This window comes from Elephas maximus, chromosome 21, assembly GCF_024166365.1.
Source record: "Elephas maximus indicus isolate mEleMax1 chromosome 21, mEleMax1 primary haplotype, whole genome shotgun sequence".
NCBI lineage: Eukaryota > Metazoa > Chordata > Mammalia > Proboscidea > Elephantidae > Elephas > Elephas maximus.
The window spans coordinates 40,807,403-40,827,849 of NC_064839.1; the positions used below are offsets into that span (position 1 = coordinate 40,807,403).

The following is a 20,447-nucleotide window of genomic DNA, read 5'->3' on the forward strand; positions in this document are numbered from 1 at the left end:
TGAACACCTGCCTAAACCAGAAGCTGAAAACAGTTGGGGTCCATTGTCAAGAGAATACAACTTGCTGGCCAGGCCAGGCCCCTTATCACCAAATAATGTCTTTTTAGAAGGTCACTGCCTAGCTATGTCACAGCAAGGTAGAGTATAAGGCAAACCCAGAAATCCAGGGCTCTTAGCAGCTAACCAGCCAGTTGGAATAAGATCCTTTATCTTTCTAGTCCTTTGTTTCCTCTTCTCCAGGAAGTGCTGACCCATTAGTCCTTTTACAGCTGGGAATCTTGGCTCTCTTCCCTGAGCCCCGTTGGTAATTTCCCTTATGAACGTGCCCACATGCTTGGCCTCCTTGCTATGTGCATTTGGTTACTCATTACCATGGTTTTTCTGTTTAAATTTTCTCTTTTCAAGTAAAGAGATAAAAATGTGAAGTGCTCTGAGAGGGCTGGGAGGAAGTTTTCCACTAGGAAATGTCTCACTAGGGGACACTTGCCCACCCTCAAAGGAGGTGCTCTGGACTCCCACCAAAGGCATGGGAAGACCTCCCTACCCTCTGGCTCACAGAGACAGAGAGGAGGCCATGGTTTCCCACTGCTTCCCAGGAGTTGTGTGCCATGAGTAGATTCCAACTCATAGCGACCCTGTAGGACAGAGTGGAACTGCCTCATAGGGTTTCCGAGGCTGTAATCTTTATGGAGCAGACTGTCACATCTTTCTCCCGCAGAGTGGCTGGTGGGTTCGAACGACGAACACTGTGGTTAGTAGCAGAGTGCTAAACCGTTGCCCCACCAGGGCTCCTTTTTCCAGAAGTAGACAAGTCCTGATGAACCATTTCTTCCATTTTCCAAACCACTCAACTCCTGAAGTTGTCACATTCTTTCTAAGATGTTTAAAACCAGGGCTTTGCAGAATTGTCATGCACTTGCATTTGCAAAGGGCTGTAGAAATGGATTTTATCAGCTTTCTTTTGACTGTTCTGGAAGGTGGGTCAGTGGTTTATTAACCCTGTCCCACGGCTGAAGGAGAGCCAAGAGCAACACACCCAGGATCAGTTGACCATGAAGATAAAAAAGCAGAGATCCCAAATCTAGCTGAGGCCATTTCTGTATCTGATATTTTTGCATTGAGAGCATTCAGAATGACTTTCCATCCTCTTCAGATCCATTAACTACGCAAAGGGAGAAAAAGAGCACCCCTGAAACTTGGAGCCAATCACAGACTGGATTCTTGGCAACACATGACAAAAATGAAAGTAACCTGAGGCCTGTTGCTATGGCAAGAATCATTCTCTTTCAGGTGTAAAGTGTAGAAATAAGCTGCAGAATGAAGAGCTTTCCTAGTAGAAATATTCTCCTCTCACTGTCCTGTATTTTAATATTTTCATTTCAGGGGAAACACTCAAATTTGAAGATGTGCACAAGGAAGTAATAAGGCATTGCCTGAGAAATGCTGTCTATTCAGGGTCCCAAAGGAACCTAGAGTTTAGCGTCATCACATTCCAGAATGAAGGGACTTCATCTCTGCCCTTTAGGAGTTCAGCCATTCAGTGGTGCCAGAGGGAGAGACTGGTTTATGATAACTAGTAGGCTAGAATATAAACCTTAAGGCTGAACTATTAATTTACAATAAGAAATAGAGCTGTCAAGCAGATCTGATATTTCTTTCCCTGTTGGGAAGCATACACAAAAAATAAAATTGTCACATGAAGGTTCCTTGACAAGCATGTCTGCTGTACATCCACATGGACCCCTACTATCTGTGTGGCCCCATTCCTTTTTTTATTGTGGTAAAAATACATATAACAAAACGTGCTAATTCAACATTTTCTACATGTACGATTCAGTAACATTGATTCCATTCATCATGTTGTGACCATCTGTTTCCAAATAATTCCATCACCATTAACAGAAACTCAGGGCCCCCAAAGCAATGACTGCCTCTTTTCCCCTCTTTTCCCTTGGTAACTACTAATAAACTTTGGTCTCTATACATTTGCCTATTCTAGATATTTCATATAAGTGGAACCATACAATATTCGTTCTTTTGTAACTGACTTATTTCACTCAGCATAACGTTTTCAAGGTTCATCCATGTCGCAGCAGAAATCAGTGCTTTGTTCCTTTTCATGGCTGGATAATGCTCTATCTTATGGATATACCACATTCTGTTTATCCATTCATCAGTTAACGGACATTTTGATTGTTTCCACCTTTAGCTATTATAATGCTGCTATGAATGAATATTCATGTACAAGCGTTTGCTTTAACATATGTTTTCAGTCCTTTTGGGTAAATACCTAGGAGTAGAATTGTTGGGTCCACGGCACTGGTTTTATATATTTATTTTTTTAACGGTAATTCCATGCTGAATTATTTTTTTTTAATTGTGCCTTAAGTGAAAGTTTACAGTTCAAGTTAGTTTCTCATACAAAAATTTATACACACATTGTTATGTGACCCTAGTTGCACTTCCTATAACGTGACAGCACATACCTCCATTCCACCTCAGATTTCCCCTGTCCCTTTTTGTCTTCACATCTTGCCTCCAGACAGGAGCTACCCATTTAGTTGTTTTTTTTTAATTATTATTTGCTTTATCTAAGAAGCTTTCTCTTCACAAGTATCATTTTATGTCTTATAGTCCAGTCTAACCTTTGTCTGAAGAGTTAGCTTTGGGAATGGTTTCAGTTCTGGGCTAACAGAGAGCCTAGGGACCATGTCTTCCAGGGTTCCTCCAGTCTCAGTCAGACCAGTAAGTCTGGTCTTTTTGCTAGACTTTGAGTTCTGAACTCCTCTATGTTTAATTTTTTAGAGAACTGCCAAACTGTTTTCCAAAGTGACGGTACATTTTACATTCTTAATCAGCACAGTGTGATGATTAAGAATGTAAAATGTTCCAATTTCTCCATATTCTCGCTAATATTTGTTATTATCTGTCTTTTTTATTATTGCCATCCTAGTGGATGTGAAGTGGCTCTTCACCCTTTACATTGGAGCCCTATAAGAAGAGGGACTCTATCTCTTTTGTTCATCACTGTATCCCAGAACCTGGTGTAGATCTTGGCACATAACCCAAAACCAAACTCCTTGCGGTGCAGTCGATTCTAACTTATAGTGACCCCGCAGGACAGAGAAGAAATGCCCCATAGAGTTTCCAAGGAGTGGCTAGTGAATTAGAACTGCCAACCTCTCAGTTAGCAGCCGAATGCTTAACCATTGCACCACCAGGGCTCCTGGCACATAAAAAAAAAAAAATTTTTTTTTAAAAAAACCAAACCCAGTGTCATCGAGTTGATTCCGACTCATGGCGACCCTACGGGACACAGTAGAACTGCCCCATAGAGTTTCCAAGGAGTGCCTGGCGGATTTGAACTGCCAACCCTTTGGTTCGCAGCCATAGCACTTAACCATTAAGCCACCAGGGTTTCCTGCCATGTAGTAAATATTAAATATTGTGTTAAATAGACTAAAAAGTATTGAATATTCCTTCAACTGAAAGCTAGTTGGATTGCTACAACGGTTATTGGGTATTTACCCAGTATCATGGGAGGTACTATTTTTTTTTTTTTTTTTGCACAGTACTGGGCCCCTTTTTCTGTTGCTATAATCTTTATGGGAGAAATTAAGTTAAAATTAAGCTTGATTAGTTTTCTTCAGATTACTCATTTGGATTTTAGGTATCCATAAACTTATTTAGACACTTAGAGATGATTTGGGGTAGTCATTTTTACAGGTGGCACATTTTGGGTCTTCCTACTTTCATTTCTCATGTAGAACTCACAACTTTCTTAAGCACAGCTTTGAGCTTACCCAGAAGCACCTCCATGCTTGCAAATAGTCTTTCACTTGTTTCTTTCCTGGCTGGTCACACTGGGACAATACAAATCTGTGACAGGCCAATCCTTTTTTTTTTTTTTCCTTTGGATGTATCTTTATACACTGGTCCTCGGTTTGGAGGTATCTGGGGACATTTAGAGTAAGTCAGTTAGGACAGGGGCTCGTTGATGCTTATAGCCAGCACTTGGCTTAGCACAGAGCACGTGGAAAATAGTCCATGAATGAATTAAGGAAGGAACAAATGAATGTAAATGTGTGAGAAACACCGGGAGGGGGGTTGAAAGGTGTTTTTCAGATGCAAATTGATGGCTTGGTCAACAAATATATGTTAAGTATCTACCATGCCCCAGACCCTGTGGTGCGATAAGGAATACATGACAAACAAAACAGGAGTCCTGCCTTGAGCTAAGGAGTTTCTATAACCACTTCTAGCTGTATTATTCTATTTCCATATCTATACCTTTTCACTTTATACTGTACATGTAAAGAACCTACCGATTTGTTTAAGCACAAACTGGGATGTTTCTGTCTACTGTCCTCAGAGCCCAGGAGCCTGAAATGTAAGCTACTTGATGTTAGGAGAGTCTTTGGAGTGCCGATAAAGCCGAAAAAGGGGACGGGGAAGCTCAGACAGGATGGACAGCACATCCACCAGAGGGTGCTGTGGGGGTAAATTTTTGCCGGAGGGGATCTTGACTAGTGACCCTCAGAGCCAACTAGTCTGATTGAGCAATTTTCGTTCCTCCCTGTGTTTCCTTTCCACCGCCTTGAGCCATCGCCACCCCTCCCCCCATATATGATGCCCACTTAATAATTAGCCACTTTCTGGGACTTAAAGAGTGTTTGCTTTGAAAAGACGTCTTGTTTCTGTTCCTGACACCCCGCCATGGCTCGGACCACGCCGGCCAGTGGCCGGCGGGCCGGGGGGTGGGGGGGGGGCGCGTGGGGATCTCTCGGGCGTCAGCAGCCCGGGAGCCCCAGGGGCCGCGAAGGGGTTAAGCCGGCGGGAGGGGGGAGGGAGGGGGCGCGGGCCGCGCCTGCGCTCTGACGCCCTCCATTGTCTCCACGGCGGCGAAGAGCGCCGGCGAGCGCAGCCCGGGAGCAAGCGGGGCGGCGCGGCTGGCGGGGCTGGCGGCGGCTGGAGCGAGAGCGCGACGCGACGCGACGCGACGCGATCGCGGCTTCCAGAACCCCGCCTGGTCGCCCAGCGCCGCAGCCTGTCCGAGGCCTGGAGGGGTCCGGGCCGCCGTCCATGGTTGCGGCGTCCTGAGGCGGGGGGACGCGCCCGGCGCCCCCAGCCCTCCTCTGCCGCCTCCTCCCGGGCGGGCGGCCTCCTCCGGCGCCTCCCTGCGCCGGCTCGCCCGCCGCCTCCCTCCCTCCTTTCCTGCAGCTCCCTGGGCTTTCGGGAGCCCGGGGGCGGCCTGTGGCGTGCGGAGCCCGCTCCAGACTGCGCCTCTTTGGACCTTGAGGGGAAACATGCGTTTGGCTTGGATCGTTTTAAATTCTTAGTTTGGGATCCCCGCCCGCCTGCCTCTGCCGCCCGGCAGGTTTTCTTCTCTTCCTCTTTTTTTCCCCCTTTTTTCCTTCACGGTCTCCTTTTTGACTCCCTCACCTTTTATGCTGGCCCAATCCTCCCCCCGCTCCTGAGACGTGGGGGAGGGTCTCTGCCTCCAGGTTCCCGCCCCATCGGGGCTCGGGCGAGGATGGGGGGCAAGCAGAGCACGGCGGCCCGCTCCCGAGGCCCCTTCCCGGGGGTCTCCACCGATGACAGCGCCGTGCCCCCGCCGGGAGGGGCGCCCCACTTTGGGCACTACCGGGCGGGCGGCGGGGCCATGGGGCTGCGCAGCCGCTCGGTCAGCTCGGTGGCGGGCATGGGTATGGACCCCAGCGCAGCCGGAGGGGTGTCCTTTGGCCTCTACACCCCCGCCTCCCGGGGGACCGGCGACTCTGAGAGGGCGCCCGGCGGCGGAGGGTCCGCGTCCGACTCCACCTATGCCCATGGCAATGGTTACCAGGAGACAGGCGGCGGTCACCATAGAGACGGGATGCTGTACCTGGGCTCCCGAGCCTCGCTGGCGGATGCTCTACCTCTACACATCGCACCCAGGTGGTTCAGCTCGCACAGTGGTGAGTCCGCGGGCGGTGGAGGCCTCGGAGGGTGGAGCGCAAGGGAGGGCGCGCCGGGGCACCCCAGACCTTCACGCGCTTGCAAAGGTTTGGATACGGAGTGCGCGACCTGGATCTGTCTGCTCCCCTTTGGTTCCCGATGCCTAGGGATGAATGGGAGCCCCACCCTCTAGAAAAAAGGCTTTCTGCGAGGCTTGGAGCCGGGTCGTTTAGGACTATAGGCGTTTGTTAGCTCGTGGATGGGCTCAGTGAAACCTGCCTCCTGAAGTCCCTTTATCAGAATCCTCAGTAGAGGTCTTGTCTGGCTTCTACTAAGCCGGCGAAGGTAGCTTCCTTTCTGTCACTGCAGCACTGTGCCTGCCTCACCTTTAACAGAGATGGAATCCATTTGACCAAGCAGTGTCTCCCAAACAAAGAGTGTGAAAAGAAATATAATTGGGGGCAAGTGATGCTTGGATTAGTACTTTCACCCTTGCTGGGAGAGGGGGCTGCCCAATTGGCTACCCTGCCGCAGATGTGTTTGAATCGTTGAAAATGGAGCAGCCGGCAAGCTGCTGGCACAGACAGGTGTGGCCTGCTTTACCAAAGGCCCAGCCAGGAGCCTCCCTCTAGAGCCTTTGCAAGACCTGGGCTCTGGTCACAGTACTGCATGCAGAAGGCTCTGCTCAGTTCCTCTCATATCCCTCCATGCTTTTTCTTCCCCTCCATGCTAAGTGCTTGCTGTTCCCGTGAATCTGCATCTTTTTGTAACAGAGAGCCTGGCAAGGTGGGATTTTATTTGCCTGGCTGTTGGCACATGACAGGAGAAGAGGAAGATTCAGAGAATCCAGTGGAATTCATTCTGTGAACTTCTGGTGGCAGGCCAGCAAAAGGCTGGAGGGGGATTTCCCGGGCTGGAGCTGGCAGGAGCTGCTGGAGGAAAACAGGTCTGTCTGCTCAGCTAACCTGAGATGCCAGGTTAGGCCTCTAGAAAATTGGCCAGAAAGGGTGTGGGGCCGCTATTTGCTGATTGGCAAGTCAGAGTGAAGAAGTTACATATTCAGACACCCTTGGGAGTTGAGAAAATTTATTGTTCAAGGGATAGATTGTTCCTGCCATTCGGGGACTTGAGGAAGGATTTATCTGTTGGATCACTCTTCTGGTATGAACTAGGATCCCTTTTTTTCTGGAAGTAACCTGGATTTGCTCTTTTTTCAATTCTATAAACTTCAATTTGTGAAATAGTTCTTTTTGAGAGAAATAGTATTGGGTAATGACAAATCTAGAGTAACACTTGAAAGTGACTTTTGAATTGCTGGGATGATATTTTAATTCCCAGGTATCACTCAGTCTGCATGAAACTCTGTCCTGAATGGGGTGCAAGGCATGCTGGCTTTGGCACTTTTAGGCACTTTATCAGCTTTAGGTATCTTAAAATTAATAATTTTTCGTATAAAACTTAGTCCAGAAGCAGTCAGACAAATTTGTGAGATGATCGTGGTTAAGTTTATAAAAGAACTACCATGTCTAGTTTTAAGTTCAACTGAAAAGACTATATGAAGGTTCTCTAAAATCACAGTTATAATTTTGTGTGTCATAGAACAAATGTAATCTTTTAAGGGCTTGTCTGGGAAGGAAGAGTTCACTTTTTGATAAAATGTCTTGAGTTTGTCTCTTATTAGAAACTTCTTTACCCCTATTCCATTGCCAGGTTCCATGCTAGAGTTACAAGCTTATGAGTAAATTCCAAAATTTCAAGTTCCTGAGCTGTGAAACCTTAGCTTGATTTTCTTTTTTCATCAGTGTAAAGCTAGAGAGAGGAACTGAGTAATGGGGATGCAAAAAAAGTTGGAGTATGTTAATTCTTTAGGAAAGAGGATCTAAAGTGGGGGGATGGTGCCGTTAGTATTTTGGGCAAAACATTCTTTGCTGTGTAGGGCTGTCCTGCCCACTGCAAGACATTGAGCATACCTGGCCCCACCCACTAAATGCCGATAACGCCCTGTAATTCATTGTGACACTCCAAAATGCCCCCATGAATTTCCTGATGCCCTCAGGGGTGGTGGTGGTAGTGGTTCCACCAGTGGTTGACAGCCATTGCTTTAGTGAATCAGTTCTTTTATTCAGGTGAAGTAATTAACTTTTCTGTGCAGTTCACTTCAGATGAACCTTCATAATTCCGTTCTTCTGCAGTGGTAGTTCTACCTCACCTACTAGAACAGGCTGTGGAGCCTTCTGGGACATCCCTTTCCTCTCTTGTTCTTTGCTTCGAGAAGAGAAACATGTTTCTACTTTGAGGCCTTTGAGTAAAGTCTGAGCAATTTTTGCTCTTGTGTTGTAAGATTAGAAGGGTAAAGATTTCAGTGCACAGTTGGCTTAGATGCCTGGAAGTTGATAATATACTTTGCTTATGTTATCAGAACACTTTTGAAACTCTTCATGGGCACAGAAAACAGAGTTGTCAGTGAATCAGTGGGGGAGTTCCATGCAGCTGTGGCCTCCATGAAGAGAGAGAGTTTATGGCATGTCTGGAGGTGTAATATTGGGGTCCCAGTCCTAGCTCCTTCTGTGAGTACTTGTGACTTAGGATGAGACATGTAACCTCTCTTAAGCCTCACCTTTGTTATTGGTAAAATGGGATGTGGTCATTCTCGACAGTGGCAGCCAGTAAAGCTTGTTTCCAAATGCTGTGAAAGGATACACCAAAGTCCATTTGTCTTTTCTTAGTTTGGTGACCCTCATTCATCCCATTCGCTATGCCTGGAACGCTTTTCCTTCCATTCTTCACATGGACATCTCCTCCTGATCCCTTAGGTCTCAACTTAAATTTCTCCTCTGAGAGGGCTTCCTTGACCACTCTTAAAAACTGGCCCCTTTTTGCTGTTCTCTCCAGCCGCCATTCACCTGTTTTCCTTAACAGCATTGAACACGTTTTATAAGTATTTAATCCATCTGTTTACTTATTTGTTTTGCAGTTTGACTAAATTCTAAGCTGCACAAGATATTTGTTGCATAAATAAATTTGAGTGCTTTTATGTCCATCATCTCATTTGTTGCTCTTAGCTGCTGTTGAGTCTCATTTGATCACTGCAGCATTATACATGTGAGGAGACTGAGGTTCTCATACAAGGCCGTAACAGTTAGTAGGTGGTGGAACTGGGATCAGAATGCAGATCTGCTGATACCAGAACCTGAGCTGATAACCTTTACATTCTCGTGTCTTGGAAATTGCTCTGGTCTGCAAGTCAGAGGCTAGACTCATCTCCTGGTTGGGCTACTAATTAACTGCCTGACATGTGACCTTGGGCAAATGAGTCATTTAGCCTCAGGGTCACTATTTCTTCATCTGTAAGATGAAGATGATACAGATCCTGCTTACCTTGCAGAGTCAGTGTTGGTGAGGGTCTCTTGAGATAATTCATGTATACAAAAGTCAGTAACATAAATGGGAAGTGATGTTGTTCCTTTAGGGGGACCTCTCTGATAACTCTCTGCCTTCTTTGATCTCCCTAAAGAATACAATGGACAGAGAGTTCAGCCCTGTGAACTGTATCCCCAAAATCGATCTAGTGCTTTCTACAGAAATCTGAGCTATATTGATGGAATATTCATAATAGTGAATGGTGTTGCAAAGAGTTGCTTTATAGAATCAGTTAGAGAATTGCTTCCTTTCCAAAATTTAAGTTTTACTGTAAGATGTTTTCTCAAGATGGTTGTCTGTGTAGTACTCTGAAGCCCTGGTCATTCTTTTGTACTAGTCCCGTTTCTCTCAAAATAGGGATTTCTAGATGTGGAGAAAAAAGCCAGAAGATCCACCATCTTGGACGACGTTGCCTATATTTTCTGGGTCCTATTATAAAATGGCTGGTTGTTGAGTGTTTCATTCCAGCTTCTCAGTGGTGTATGTGCATACATGTGCACATCCAGGAAAATCTAAGCTGTTCTCTGTTGTTAACCAAGCCATCAACTGGGGCTGATGGAAGGTGACTTTTGATAAGTCTTTTAACATGCCAGCAGGGTATCTCATGGGTTCTGTTTTGCAGCCACAGCTAGGGTTCTCAAGTGATTTAATTTTCCCTATTCTTACATAATTAGGGAGAGTTAGCAATTCCACTGGTGTGGATCAGAAAGCTTTTCTGTACCTCACTATAGGTGTGCTAGAAGTAATGGGTCTTTACATGGTTTCTGGAGAAGGAAAAGCACTCTGTGGTCTCCAAAGAGCACTATGGATCCCCTGCTCTGCAAAAGGTCTATTCTTAATGATTTTTTTTAAAGCAGAGTTTCTAGTTCGCTATTACCATGAGAGTTTATTTTCTATAAAATAAAAAAAGGTACTATGAGAAATGATAATTTCTTTAAGGTCATAGTTAACTTTTTCTCATTGGGGTATGAAAGGTGTTTGTTGCAAGAAACAATGGTTAAGCTCCTAATTTGTTTGCTTTATGGGATGTGTACATTTTTATATTAAACAAACACCAACCCCAAATATGTCATAAGGAGTATTCTGAGCCAGGCCACTCTGAACTGTAGAACTGTGTGACTCTTATTTCCTTTTGGGAAAAGGAACATACTTTGTATTTCGCAAATGTGACATTCAACCTAAGTTTATCAGATAGTGAAATTTTAGTAAACCCAGTTGTAAAACTAAACGTCAATTTTAACAGTTTCAGAATTGGAAAAAAAAAAAACTGTATAGGGTACGGGGATTTTTAATGACAGTGGGTCACTGAAGTTGTGGTGTTAAAATCTTCTAACTCAAAACCTGAATCCTAACCCCAGTCTTCTGAGTATGATGAATGACTGTAAATTTTAAGCAGTTTCTTTTCCAGGCTTTGTCATAACAACCTAGTGTGAATCAAATGATTCATAATGATTACTGTGGGTATAGGGTTGAGTATGAGAAGGGTTTCTCATAGACCCAGTAGTTTTCACTTCTGAATCCTGTGTTTTTATAGGACACAGGTTTATCCTTAAATCCATTGGCTGGGTCCTTGTCTTTTATATGCTATATGAATAAGAGGTGAGTTGTGGGTATGAATGAATAACCTGATGGCCAACCCTCAAATGTGTCAAGTGCGAAGCAAAGAAAGAACCAAATCTGATCTCAAACGACGGTGGAGGTAGTTTCCAGACTAATGAGACTGTTTACCTTGAGAGCTCCTTGAATATGATAGTCTTGAGAGTACAGCCTTCTTCTGTTACGGTTAAAGGGGAAGGGGGAATTTACTGGATCCCTGTAAGCTTCAGCTTAGGTAGAGGCATGCATGATAAGAGTCTGTAGTTCACTCTTGGATGTTTAACAAGAAGGGGGTAGACACAAACAAGAACTCTGCTGATTTCTGTGAATTGTTCAAAAGGGTTCTCAAACTTGACTGTGCCTAAGATTCTCTAGGGAGCTTTTAACCATGCTGATTACTGGACTCCACTCCCAGAATTCAGTAGAGCTGAATCCAAGGATTTGAATTTGTAACCAATGATTCTGAAAGTGCACATAGAGGACCATACAGATATACCTGAAGCTCAGCTCTACCATAAATTTAGTTCTTCTGTATCAAAACAAAGAACTCTCAATGCTTTTTTGGCCCATTTACAGGCAATATTTTCAATATTATTCAACTAGTCAGATATTTTAATTTTGAAAATAATGCCACTGAATGAGCCAAATAATATTATTAATATTATTAAACTAGTCAGCTATTGAGCCTTGGTGGTACAGTGGTTAAGCACTCGGCAGCTAACCAAAAGGTCGGCAGTTTAAACCCACCAGCCAAGAAAGACGTGGCAGTCTGCTTCTGTAAAGAGTACAGCTTTGGAATCCCTATGGGGCAGTTCCGTTCTGTCCTATAGTGTCGTTATGAGTTGGAATCAACTTGATGGTGTCAGGTATTTCCTAAGCCAGATCCACACAAATCTTTTCTGTAGCTACCGGAGAGTAGTTTTCACCCAACAAGAGCATTGTTCGTTATTTGATGGTTTTCTTTTACATGGCACTCAACATTTTTCGCCTTGGTCCTGAGAATTGAAGTTGTTCTGAACAGAACGTAATTGTAGCAATGTCCCCTTTCCTTCTGTGCCAGTCTTCCCCCTGGTTTTTCTTCTGAGGCATAATTGCCTTTGGCTACAGAAGGGCTTACCGAGTTATATTCTCTTTTATATATCCCCAGCAGGCAGCTAGACAAGTCAAGATCTCAGGATGCATCCAGACTTTAAAGTGGACAGAATACCTCTTTTTTCTTCTCTCTTACTGACCTACAGTATGAGACTTTTAAAAAAATTTATTTTATTTTTTGTTGTTGTTGAGAAACATACAGCAGAACATACACCAATTCAGCAATTTCTACATGTACAGTTCAGTGACATTGATTCTATTCCTCAAGTTGTACAGCCATCTTCACTCTTCTTCTACGAATTGTTCCTCCTCCATTAACATAAACTCAGTGCTCCCTAAGTTTCCTATCTCATCTTTCAAGCTGCCCTTGTCAGTTTGATCTCATATAGATAGCTCTGAAAGAGCATAATGCTCAAGGCAGACATTTTTTACTAGTTAAGTGAAACTATTGTTTGGTTTTAATAAGACTTCAGGGGATATTTTTGGTTTAAGGTGTAAAGATTATCTCAGGGCAGTAGTTTCAGGGCTTCACCCAGCTTCCATGACTCCAGAAAGTCTGGAGTCCATGAGAGTTTGAAGTTTTATTCTATATTTTCCCCTTTTTAACCAAGGTTCTTCTATAGAATTTTTGATCAAAATATTCAGTAATGGTAGGTAGGCACCATCCAGTTCTTCTGACCTCATGGCAAAGGAGACAGTTGTTCATGGAGGCAGTTAGCCACGCATTTCACTTCCTCCTCCTGTTCCTGACTCTCCTCCCTCTGTTGCTCCAGCCGAATGGAGATCAATTGTCATATCTTAGATGGCTCTTGTAGACTTTTAAGACCCCAGGCTCTAGGCAAGGACCTAGGAGGTAAAACAGAAGCACTAAACACAGTGTTAGGCCAGTTAACTGGCATGTCCCGTGTAGTCATGACCCTAATCCTCCAAGCCAAGAAACCAAATGTCATGAGGTATTTGGTTGTACATAAGAGAATTTTTTTATGGAAATATGTTGAGCTAAGCCATGCATTTATTCAACTGATATTTATTGAGTGCCTCTGGTATACCAGAACCTGTGCTATCTGCTAGGAATATTTATTATAAGGGTGGTTAATATTATTTTGTTTTTTCTAAGAGTCTTTGCTTCCTCACAATTTAAGAAAGCGTCTGAGTGTTGCAGCTTGTAAAAAGTTTTCCCTTCTTCATCAGTTCCTCTCTTGAATAACATTCAGAACATTCAGGTGTTCTGTCCATGAGGTTGCAGCAAGGGTAATATTTCCTTTACTCTTCAGTCAAATTATTTGTTTTTTACTAAACCCTTATTTCTGGGCTACAGCAGGCAGTCCTTTCATTGTTTTAGTCAAGTGCCTACTAAGAAGCTCCTTATATGTTCCAGTATAACATTGTCCTCTATCTTCTCAATGAGAACATTAAAAAAAAATTTTTTTTTTCAAACTCTTCATGTGTATCTTTGACTGCAGTATCTTTGTCATCCCTCAAGCCACTTTTCTTTCTGGTCGTTGAGCACTGTTTTCTAGAGTATGATTCACCACTTTTAAAATCTGTCTCTGTAGAATTTATCCCAGCCCACAAGTGTCCTTACGGAAATGTAAGGAACAGTGTTCCTCCTTGGTCTTGTATGTCTCTGAGCGCCACAACACTGGCACTTTACAGCTTTTTAAGGTAATTTTTAAAAGCCTTATTCGTGATAGCCAACACTGGTGATTATGATGTTCCCCCAAGGAATAATTATTAAGTATGTGTTATGGTTAAGTACTTTTTGCTCAAATTAAAGAATTTAAAAGAGTGTTCCGTGATGAGAGGCTTTATACAGACTTTGACTATAAAGTGACTCCTTAGTTTCTGAAAAATGATTTTTTGAGAAACCTCATGTTATATTCTGGTATATGTGGTCATCTTGGTCTTAGTGAATTAGACCTGTCATAGCATGGCTTTGAATTTTTTAAAAATTTTTATTGTTGTTGAGAAGATACACAGCAAAACATACAATTCAGCTATTTCTACATGTACAATTCAGTGACATTGTTTATATTATTTGAATTGTGCCACCATTCTCACCTTCCTTTTCTGAATTGTTCCTCCTCCATTGCCATAAAGTCACTGCCCTGTAAGGTTCCTATCTAATCTTTCAAGTTGCTGTTGTCACTTTGAGCTCGTGTAGGTGTACCTTAAAAGTCCATAATGCTCAAGGCAGGCATTTTTACTAGTTAAGCTAAAAAACTATTGTTTGGCTTTAGTAAGACTTCAGGGGATATTTTTGGTTTAAGGTTTAAAGATTATCTCAGGGCAGCAGTTTCAGGGGTTCATCCAGCCCCCACGGCTCTAGAAAGTATGGAGTTCAAGAGAGTTTGAAATTCTATTCTGCATTTTAGCCCTTTTGATCAGGATTATTCTATAGAATCTTTGATCAAAATGTTCAGTAATGGTAGCTGGACACCATCCAGTTCTTCTAGTCTCATGGCAAAGGAAGCAGTTGTTCAGGAGGCAATTAGACACATATTCCATATCCTCCTATTCCTGACTCCTTCTTTCTCTGTTGCTCCAGGTGAATAGAGACCAATTGTCATGCCTTGGATGTCACTTGCAAGCTTTTAAGACCCCAGGTACTACCCAATGTACTAAGAGGTAAAACACAAACACTAGGCACATTATTAGGCCAATTAACTGGGTTGTCCCAGGAAATGATGATCTTAAACTTCCAAACCAAGGAACCAAATCCCAAGGTTTTTGGATATACATTAGCAGCTTCAGCAGCTACTTTTTATGGCTCAGGCTTTGTTATTGTAAGAAGTATGATTAAATAAACCATGGGTCACACATAGTTGTTCTAAAAGTAGTTACTTCTTTACTGTAGTGTACGGTATCTTTTAAGGTCAGGGTTGATTTGCTAGCATGTGAGAGAAACTTAAATCTGGGGTCGCCTAAATGATGTGAGACAAAGGTAGGAGAAGAACCCAAGATCCTGGGCTCCAGCCAGCTTAGTCATTTTGCCCTTATTTCTCAACTGTTGTGAAATCCTTTCATTTGTTTCCATGTTGAATAACCTTTTTCCCTGCTGAGAAGATGCCTTTTCTTAGAGCTATTAGGATTCCTTTATCCTGATGCCTGCCTGAGTGCTCTGGAATCCTACAGTGATTTGAAGGAATGCTTGGGATTCCAACCTACCGCAACGAAGTACTTGGACTACCATAAAGAAAAAAATAGCTCTCTGTGATACTGTTCTATTTCATTTGGATCATTTATACCTTTAATGCCCACAAAGGCATAGGACGAGGCAATATTTAGTTCTGTTTTATGTAATGTTGCTATAAGTAGGAGCTGACTTGACGGCATCTAACAACGACAAAGTCAATTTTTCAAAGAAACTTTATTATGACACTGCTGTAACAAAAGCAGCTCCAAATGCCCATGTACTCCATTTATTTTTAGATTTCCTTAGTCTTGGTAAGATATGGCTGAAACAAACATACTGAGTAAAGCCAGTTGCCCTGGAACACCATGGACAAATCTAAGACCTGTGATAAAGACTGGCTTGCAAGATAGCTGCCTTCCATCTTAATATTTGATGAGCTCAATCATGTTGGCTCTGTTTAATTCATCTACCTCCCACCTCTTCACTTAGCCTAGAGGGCAAGTGCAACACAAAAGGATAGTGAATGGAAGTGTCTCCAGTATTTTGAGGGATAGGAATCTCCTGTGAAGTGGCAGATCTTTGGGAAATAGTATTATGAGCTGTTCTGTTTTGCTGTGTGGCTTTGGAAAACCTTTGGATTCCTCTACTGAAAATCTGTTTGAAAAAAAAAATCTTTTTAATGAAACACTGTGAGTCACAAAGCAGCCACCCCTTCTCATAATAGGATTTCTCATCAGGGGAATTTTTGGTAGCTGTTGGGGGAGGGATTTGAGTAGGTTGTGGATGATAAAGCCCCCGGTGCAACATAACCAAAGGCTGCCATATCAGGACTCTGGTGCTTTCCATGCTGACTCCAGGCCCCAAATTCAAAGTGCAGGACAGCACAATAGACCCAGAGGTCAGTGCTCTGTGAATTGCAGCAGTGGCATGACTAATGCGATTGGAGTTTCTACATTCAAAAACAGGTCTTTAAAATCCAGTCGTTAGGTAGAAGTATCATGAAACAGACCTCAAGTCAGAAGGCCACAGGCCCATTTACAAGCAGAGCATCAGGTTTCAGAATTAAGGGGTGGCTGTGGACCTGATGATGAGAACTTAAGGGTTGTGAAGAGTTTCTTCACTCTTTGCCTCTTTTTCCATATTGTGAAATAGTGGCATGGCACTGGACGCTGCCATGGCAGGAGTTTACTACCATGGTGAAGATTCATACAAAATATCTGTGCTCTTAAGATTTTAGGCCTAAAGCACTTAGAATCGTACCCAAGAAGATTCATCACCCAGTCAGCTACTTTGGAGGATAGTGAAAAGGAAATGCTATGATTGCACAATGTTGTGAAGGCAATTAATGCCCCTGAATTGTACACTTAAAAAAAAAATTGTTAAAATGAAAAGGAATTGTATATATTTTCGCACAATTTTTTTTTAAAAGGAATACTAAAGATACCAGGAGTTTAAAACGAGCCAGGATTATACTATCAACATCCAAAATGCCTGTCTAAACCTCTCTGCCATGAACTTGAGTTTCAACTGTTTCCAACTGCATTGCTTTGCAGTTCTTCTGTACCCATGTCTGAACCACTGTATTATATGAGTTACAGACAGAGGAATGTCTGAAAGGTTATTAAAACTGTGTTAAGATCTGCTTTCCTTCAGAAAGCCCTGGCTGTCTTCACTTTGTGTTTTTCCTGGCTTTGTACTTTTTTTCAAAGCCTCTTACCACTGGAGCTCAATAAAGGGGAAACAGGAAGTCAGCGTTTGATGCGTAAGAGCCAGCAATAACTAATAGAGAAAAGGGCACAAGCACCGAACTGGGAGGGAGAATTCTGGGCTTGAAGGTGCCAGGCCTGTAGGATACATGTATCTTTCAATATTGACTGTAACCATCTCCTTCAGACAAGTGAAAAACACCAGAAAGCTCTTAGAAACTGCTTAGGAACAGAAACCTATTTTTTTTTTATATAGTAGAGGTTCCACACTATTATATGACGGTATAATTATAAAGTATCTCTTATCTAAGGAGTTCAAAACACTTACGTGATAATTTTGATGTTACTTTCATAAAGCAGCAGGAATTACTTCCCCATGTCTTTTACTTGAGTATCCGTGGGGCACGTCTTGTCCATTCCTTTTCCTGTTTCACTTTCAGTAGATGAACTTAAAGTTTCAGTCTTGTGATTGCTGAATGGAAAAATCATAGGAGTTTGTGCTGTTTCAGTTTTGGTTTCACCTATACATTCCAGGAATGCGAATAAGTTCTGTGACTCTGAATGGGAACTCTTTTGTGTTTTGGAATTTTTTCCAGAAGATCAGCTATTTCAGGCATTCAGAAAAAGGGAATTACCTACCAAGCAGACTAATAAATAAAACATTACAGTTATAATTGTATGTATCCTTCTCCATTCCCATTTTCCTTCTTTCCTCCAGAGGTAACCACTACCCTGACTCTATTTATTATCCTTTGTATATTCATACTTTTACTACACATACGTATTCAACGTAGTGTTCATTTTATCTGTTTAATTTTATAAACTGTGTAATGATGTGTCTATCCTTTGGCTGTCTCTGGATCATTCTCTCTAGCTTTTCCTCTCTCTTGCTCAGTCTCTGTATGTATAGATATATCTCAAAGCGTACTTGAGATATATAAATCCACTTTAATGCTTATTGCTCTAGCACATCCATTTTCACTGCTGTCCTCTATAGTATAAATATACTACAAATATCACCACTTGTGTATTCTTCTCATGGATGTTAAAGTTATTTTCAGTTGTACTGCAGATGTTTTTGTATATTTCCTTACATACTTGAATGAGAGTTTTCCCAGAGTATGTCTTAAGACATGAAATAGCTGAGTCACAGGGAATGTGTATCTTCAACTCTTCCCTAAATATTGCATAGATCTCCAATGTGCTTGTACCAACTTATACTCCCCAAATAGCATATTTTAACATGCCGAAAGTTGATATTGTCAGACTTACTTTTTGGTAAACTCTGGTGAGTATCAAAATCACAAAGATTTGTGATTTATGTTATTTATATATTCTATAATATATATTTGTATATAATAAATATATTAATATCATTAATCACGATATTTCCTCTTTGAGTTGCTTGTTCATGTCTTTTACCCGTGTTTATATAGAGTGGTTTATCCTTACTGATTTGTATAAATTTATGTTTTTGTTTTTCTGAATACTAATTATTTGTTAGTATATGTAATGCAGATGTATCCTTTCCCAATTTATGGCTCATCTCTTTATGATTTCTTATGATGACCTTCCTTTTTTTTTTTTTTTTTTTTGACTTTTCCTTGCTTTATTTTTTTCTTACATTTGCTTTTTTTTTTTTTTAATTTTTATTGTGCTTTAAGTGCAAGTTTACAAACCAAGTCAGTCTGTCATACAAAAACCTATATACACCTTGCTATATACTCCTGGCTACTCTCCCCCTAAGGAGACAGCACACTCCTTCCCTCTACTCTCTATTTTCGTGTCCATTCAGCCAGCCTCTGCCCTCTCATCTCCCCTCCAGTCAGGAGCTGCCCACATAGGCTCATGTGTCTACCTGATCCGAGAAGCTCATTCTTCACCAGTATCATTTCCTATCCCATAGTCCAGTCCAATCCCTGTCTGAAGAGTTGGCTTTGGGAATGGTTCCTGTCTTAGGCTAACAGAAGGCCTGGGGACCCTGACCACCAGGTCCTTCTAGTCTCAGTCAGACCATCAAGTCTGGTCTTTTTACAAGAACTTGGGGTCTGCATCCCACTTCTCTCCTGCTCCCTCAGAGGTTCTCTGTTGTGTTCCCTGTCAGGGCAGTCATCAGCTGTAGCTGGGTACCATCTAGTTCTTCTGGTCGATGACCTTTTAATGTAGTTGAATTTTTGGATGTTTTTCCTTATGGCTTGTGCATTTTGTGTCTTAAGAAATATTTTCTTTCCCTGAGGTCATAAGATATATCTTACATTTTCTTCTAAAAGTTTTGAAATTTTGCCTGTTATATTTAAGTGCTTAATCCATGGAAATTTTAACTTTTTGAATAGGGTGAGATAAGGATATATTTTCCTTTTTCTGTGTGAATAACCAGTTTTCTGGCAGCATGTGAGGAGTAATAAAGTCTTCTACTTTTTTGGAAAGCCACCTTTATCATCTATTAAGTTTCCTTCTAGGCATATGTTTGTGTCTCAGCTTTTTGTTCTGTTCCATAGGTCAGTTTGTGTATCCTTGTGCCAATACCCCGTTAATTACTGTAGTTTTGTAATAAGTCTTGCCATGTGGAAGGACAAATCCTTTCACCTTATTACTTATTTTTCTCCAAAACTGTGTTGGCTTAATAAAGCTTTCTAAGGGACAAATAAGGGACTCAGGTAGTATCAACAAAATGAAGTACACAGTACCAAGAGCTGCTGAGTTTGTAGCTGGTGTTCTTTCTTAATGACAGGACAGCTGGCAATCCAACCCTAACGGGCAGTTTCAGTTTTGTTTTCTACTACAGTGTACAAGCAATAACATTTTTTCTCTGTCCTTATACCACAAACAGGAGAATTAACAGTTCTATTTGTTATAGACATCAACAGTAACAACAACAAAAACTTGTTAGCAATTTTTGGACCTTTCTGCTTCCAGATAAATTTTAGAAACAGCTGTCAACTTCTGTAGGGGGAAAATGTATTGGAATTTCATTGAGTTTTGCAATTGCCATCTTTATAAAATTGAGCTTACCCATGAACCTGATGGGAATGGATTTAAAGATATAAGAGAATTTTTTTAAACCTTTTTTTTTTTACTTTGAAATATCTTCAAACTTACAGAAAGTTTGCAAAATTTATACAAATAAATACTGTAAATCCCTCACCCAGCATCCTCAGAAGTTAACAGAAAGCCATCAAGTAGTTAAACCAGTTGCCATTAAGTCAGTTCCATCTCATTGTGACCTCATATGTGTCAGAGCAGAACTGTGCTCCATAGAGATTTTTTTTTTTTGGCTGATTTTTTGGAAGAAGATCACCAAGCCTTTCTTCTTAGGCACCTCTCTGTGGACTTGAACCTCCAGCCTTTCAGTTAGCAGCTGAACACGTTAACCATTTGCACCACACCTAGTGACTCCACGTAAATAACTGAACGTCTGTTAAATCTTGATACTGCGAAGCAGCTTACGGTCTTCATGAATGAAACTTCTCAAGTCTGGAAATTCAACATTGACCTGTTTCTGGGAATGAGGAAACCAAAAGATCTTAAAAGTGTCATGGTATCTGAAGGTGGGAGAGCTA

General features: G+C 42.1%; 1 protein-coding gene across 5 annotated transcripts in view; it reads left to right on the plus strand.

Moving 5' to 3' along the window:
- The first annotated feature begins 4,895 nt into the window (after positions 1-4,895).
- Positions 4,896-20,447, plus strand: part of ZNRF1 (zinc and ring finger 1) — a 99,377-nt gene continuing 83,825 nt past the window's right edge. For all 5 annotated transcript variants that reach the window (XM_049864986.1, XM_049864989.1, XM_049864988.1 and 2 more), the window contains exon 1: positions 4,896-5,957. In XM_049864986.1, coding sequence (XP_049720943.1) covers positions 5,534-5,957 — 424 coding nt within the window. In that variant the 5' untranslated portion in view covers positions 4,896-5,533. The remainder of the gene's footprint in view (positions 5,958-20,447) is intronic.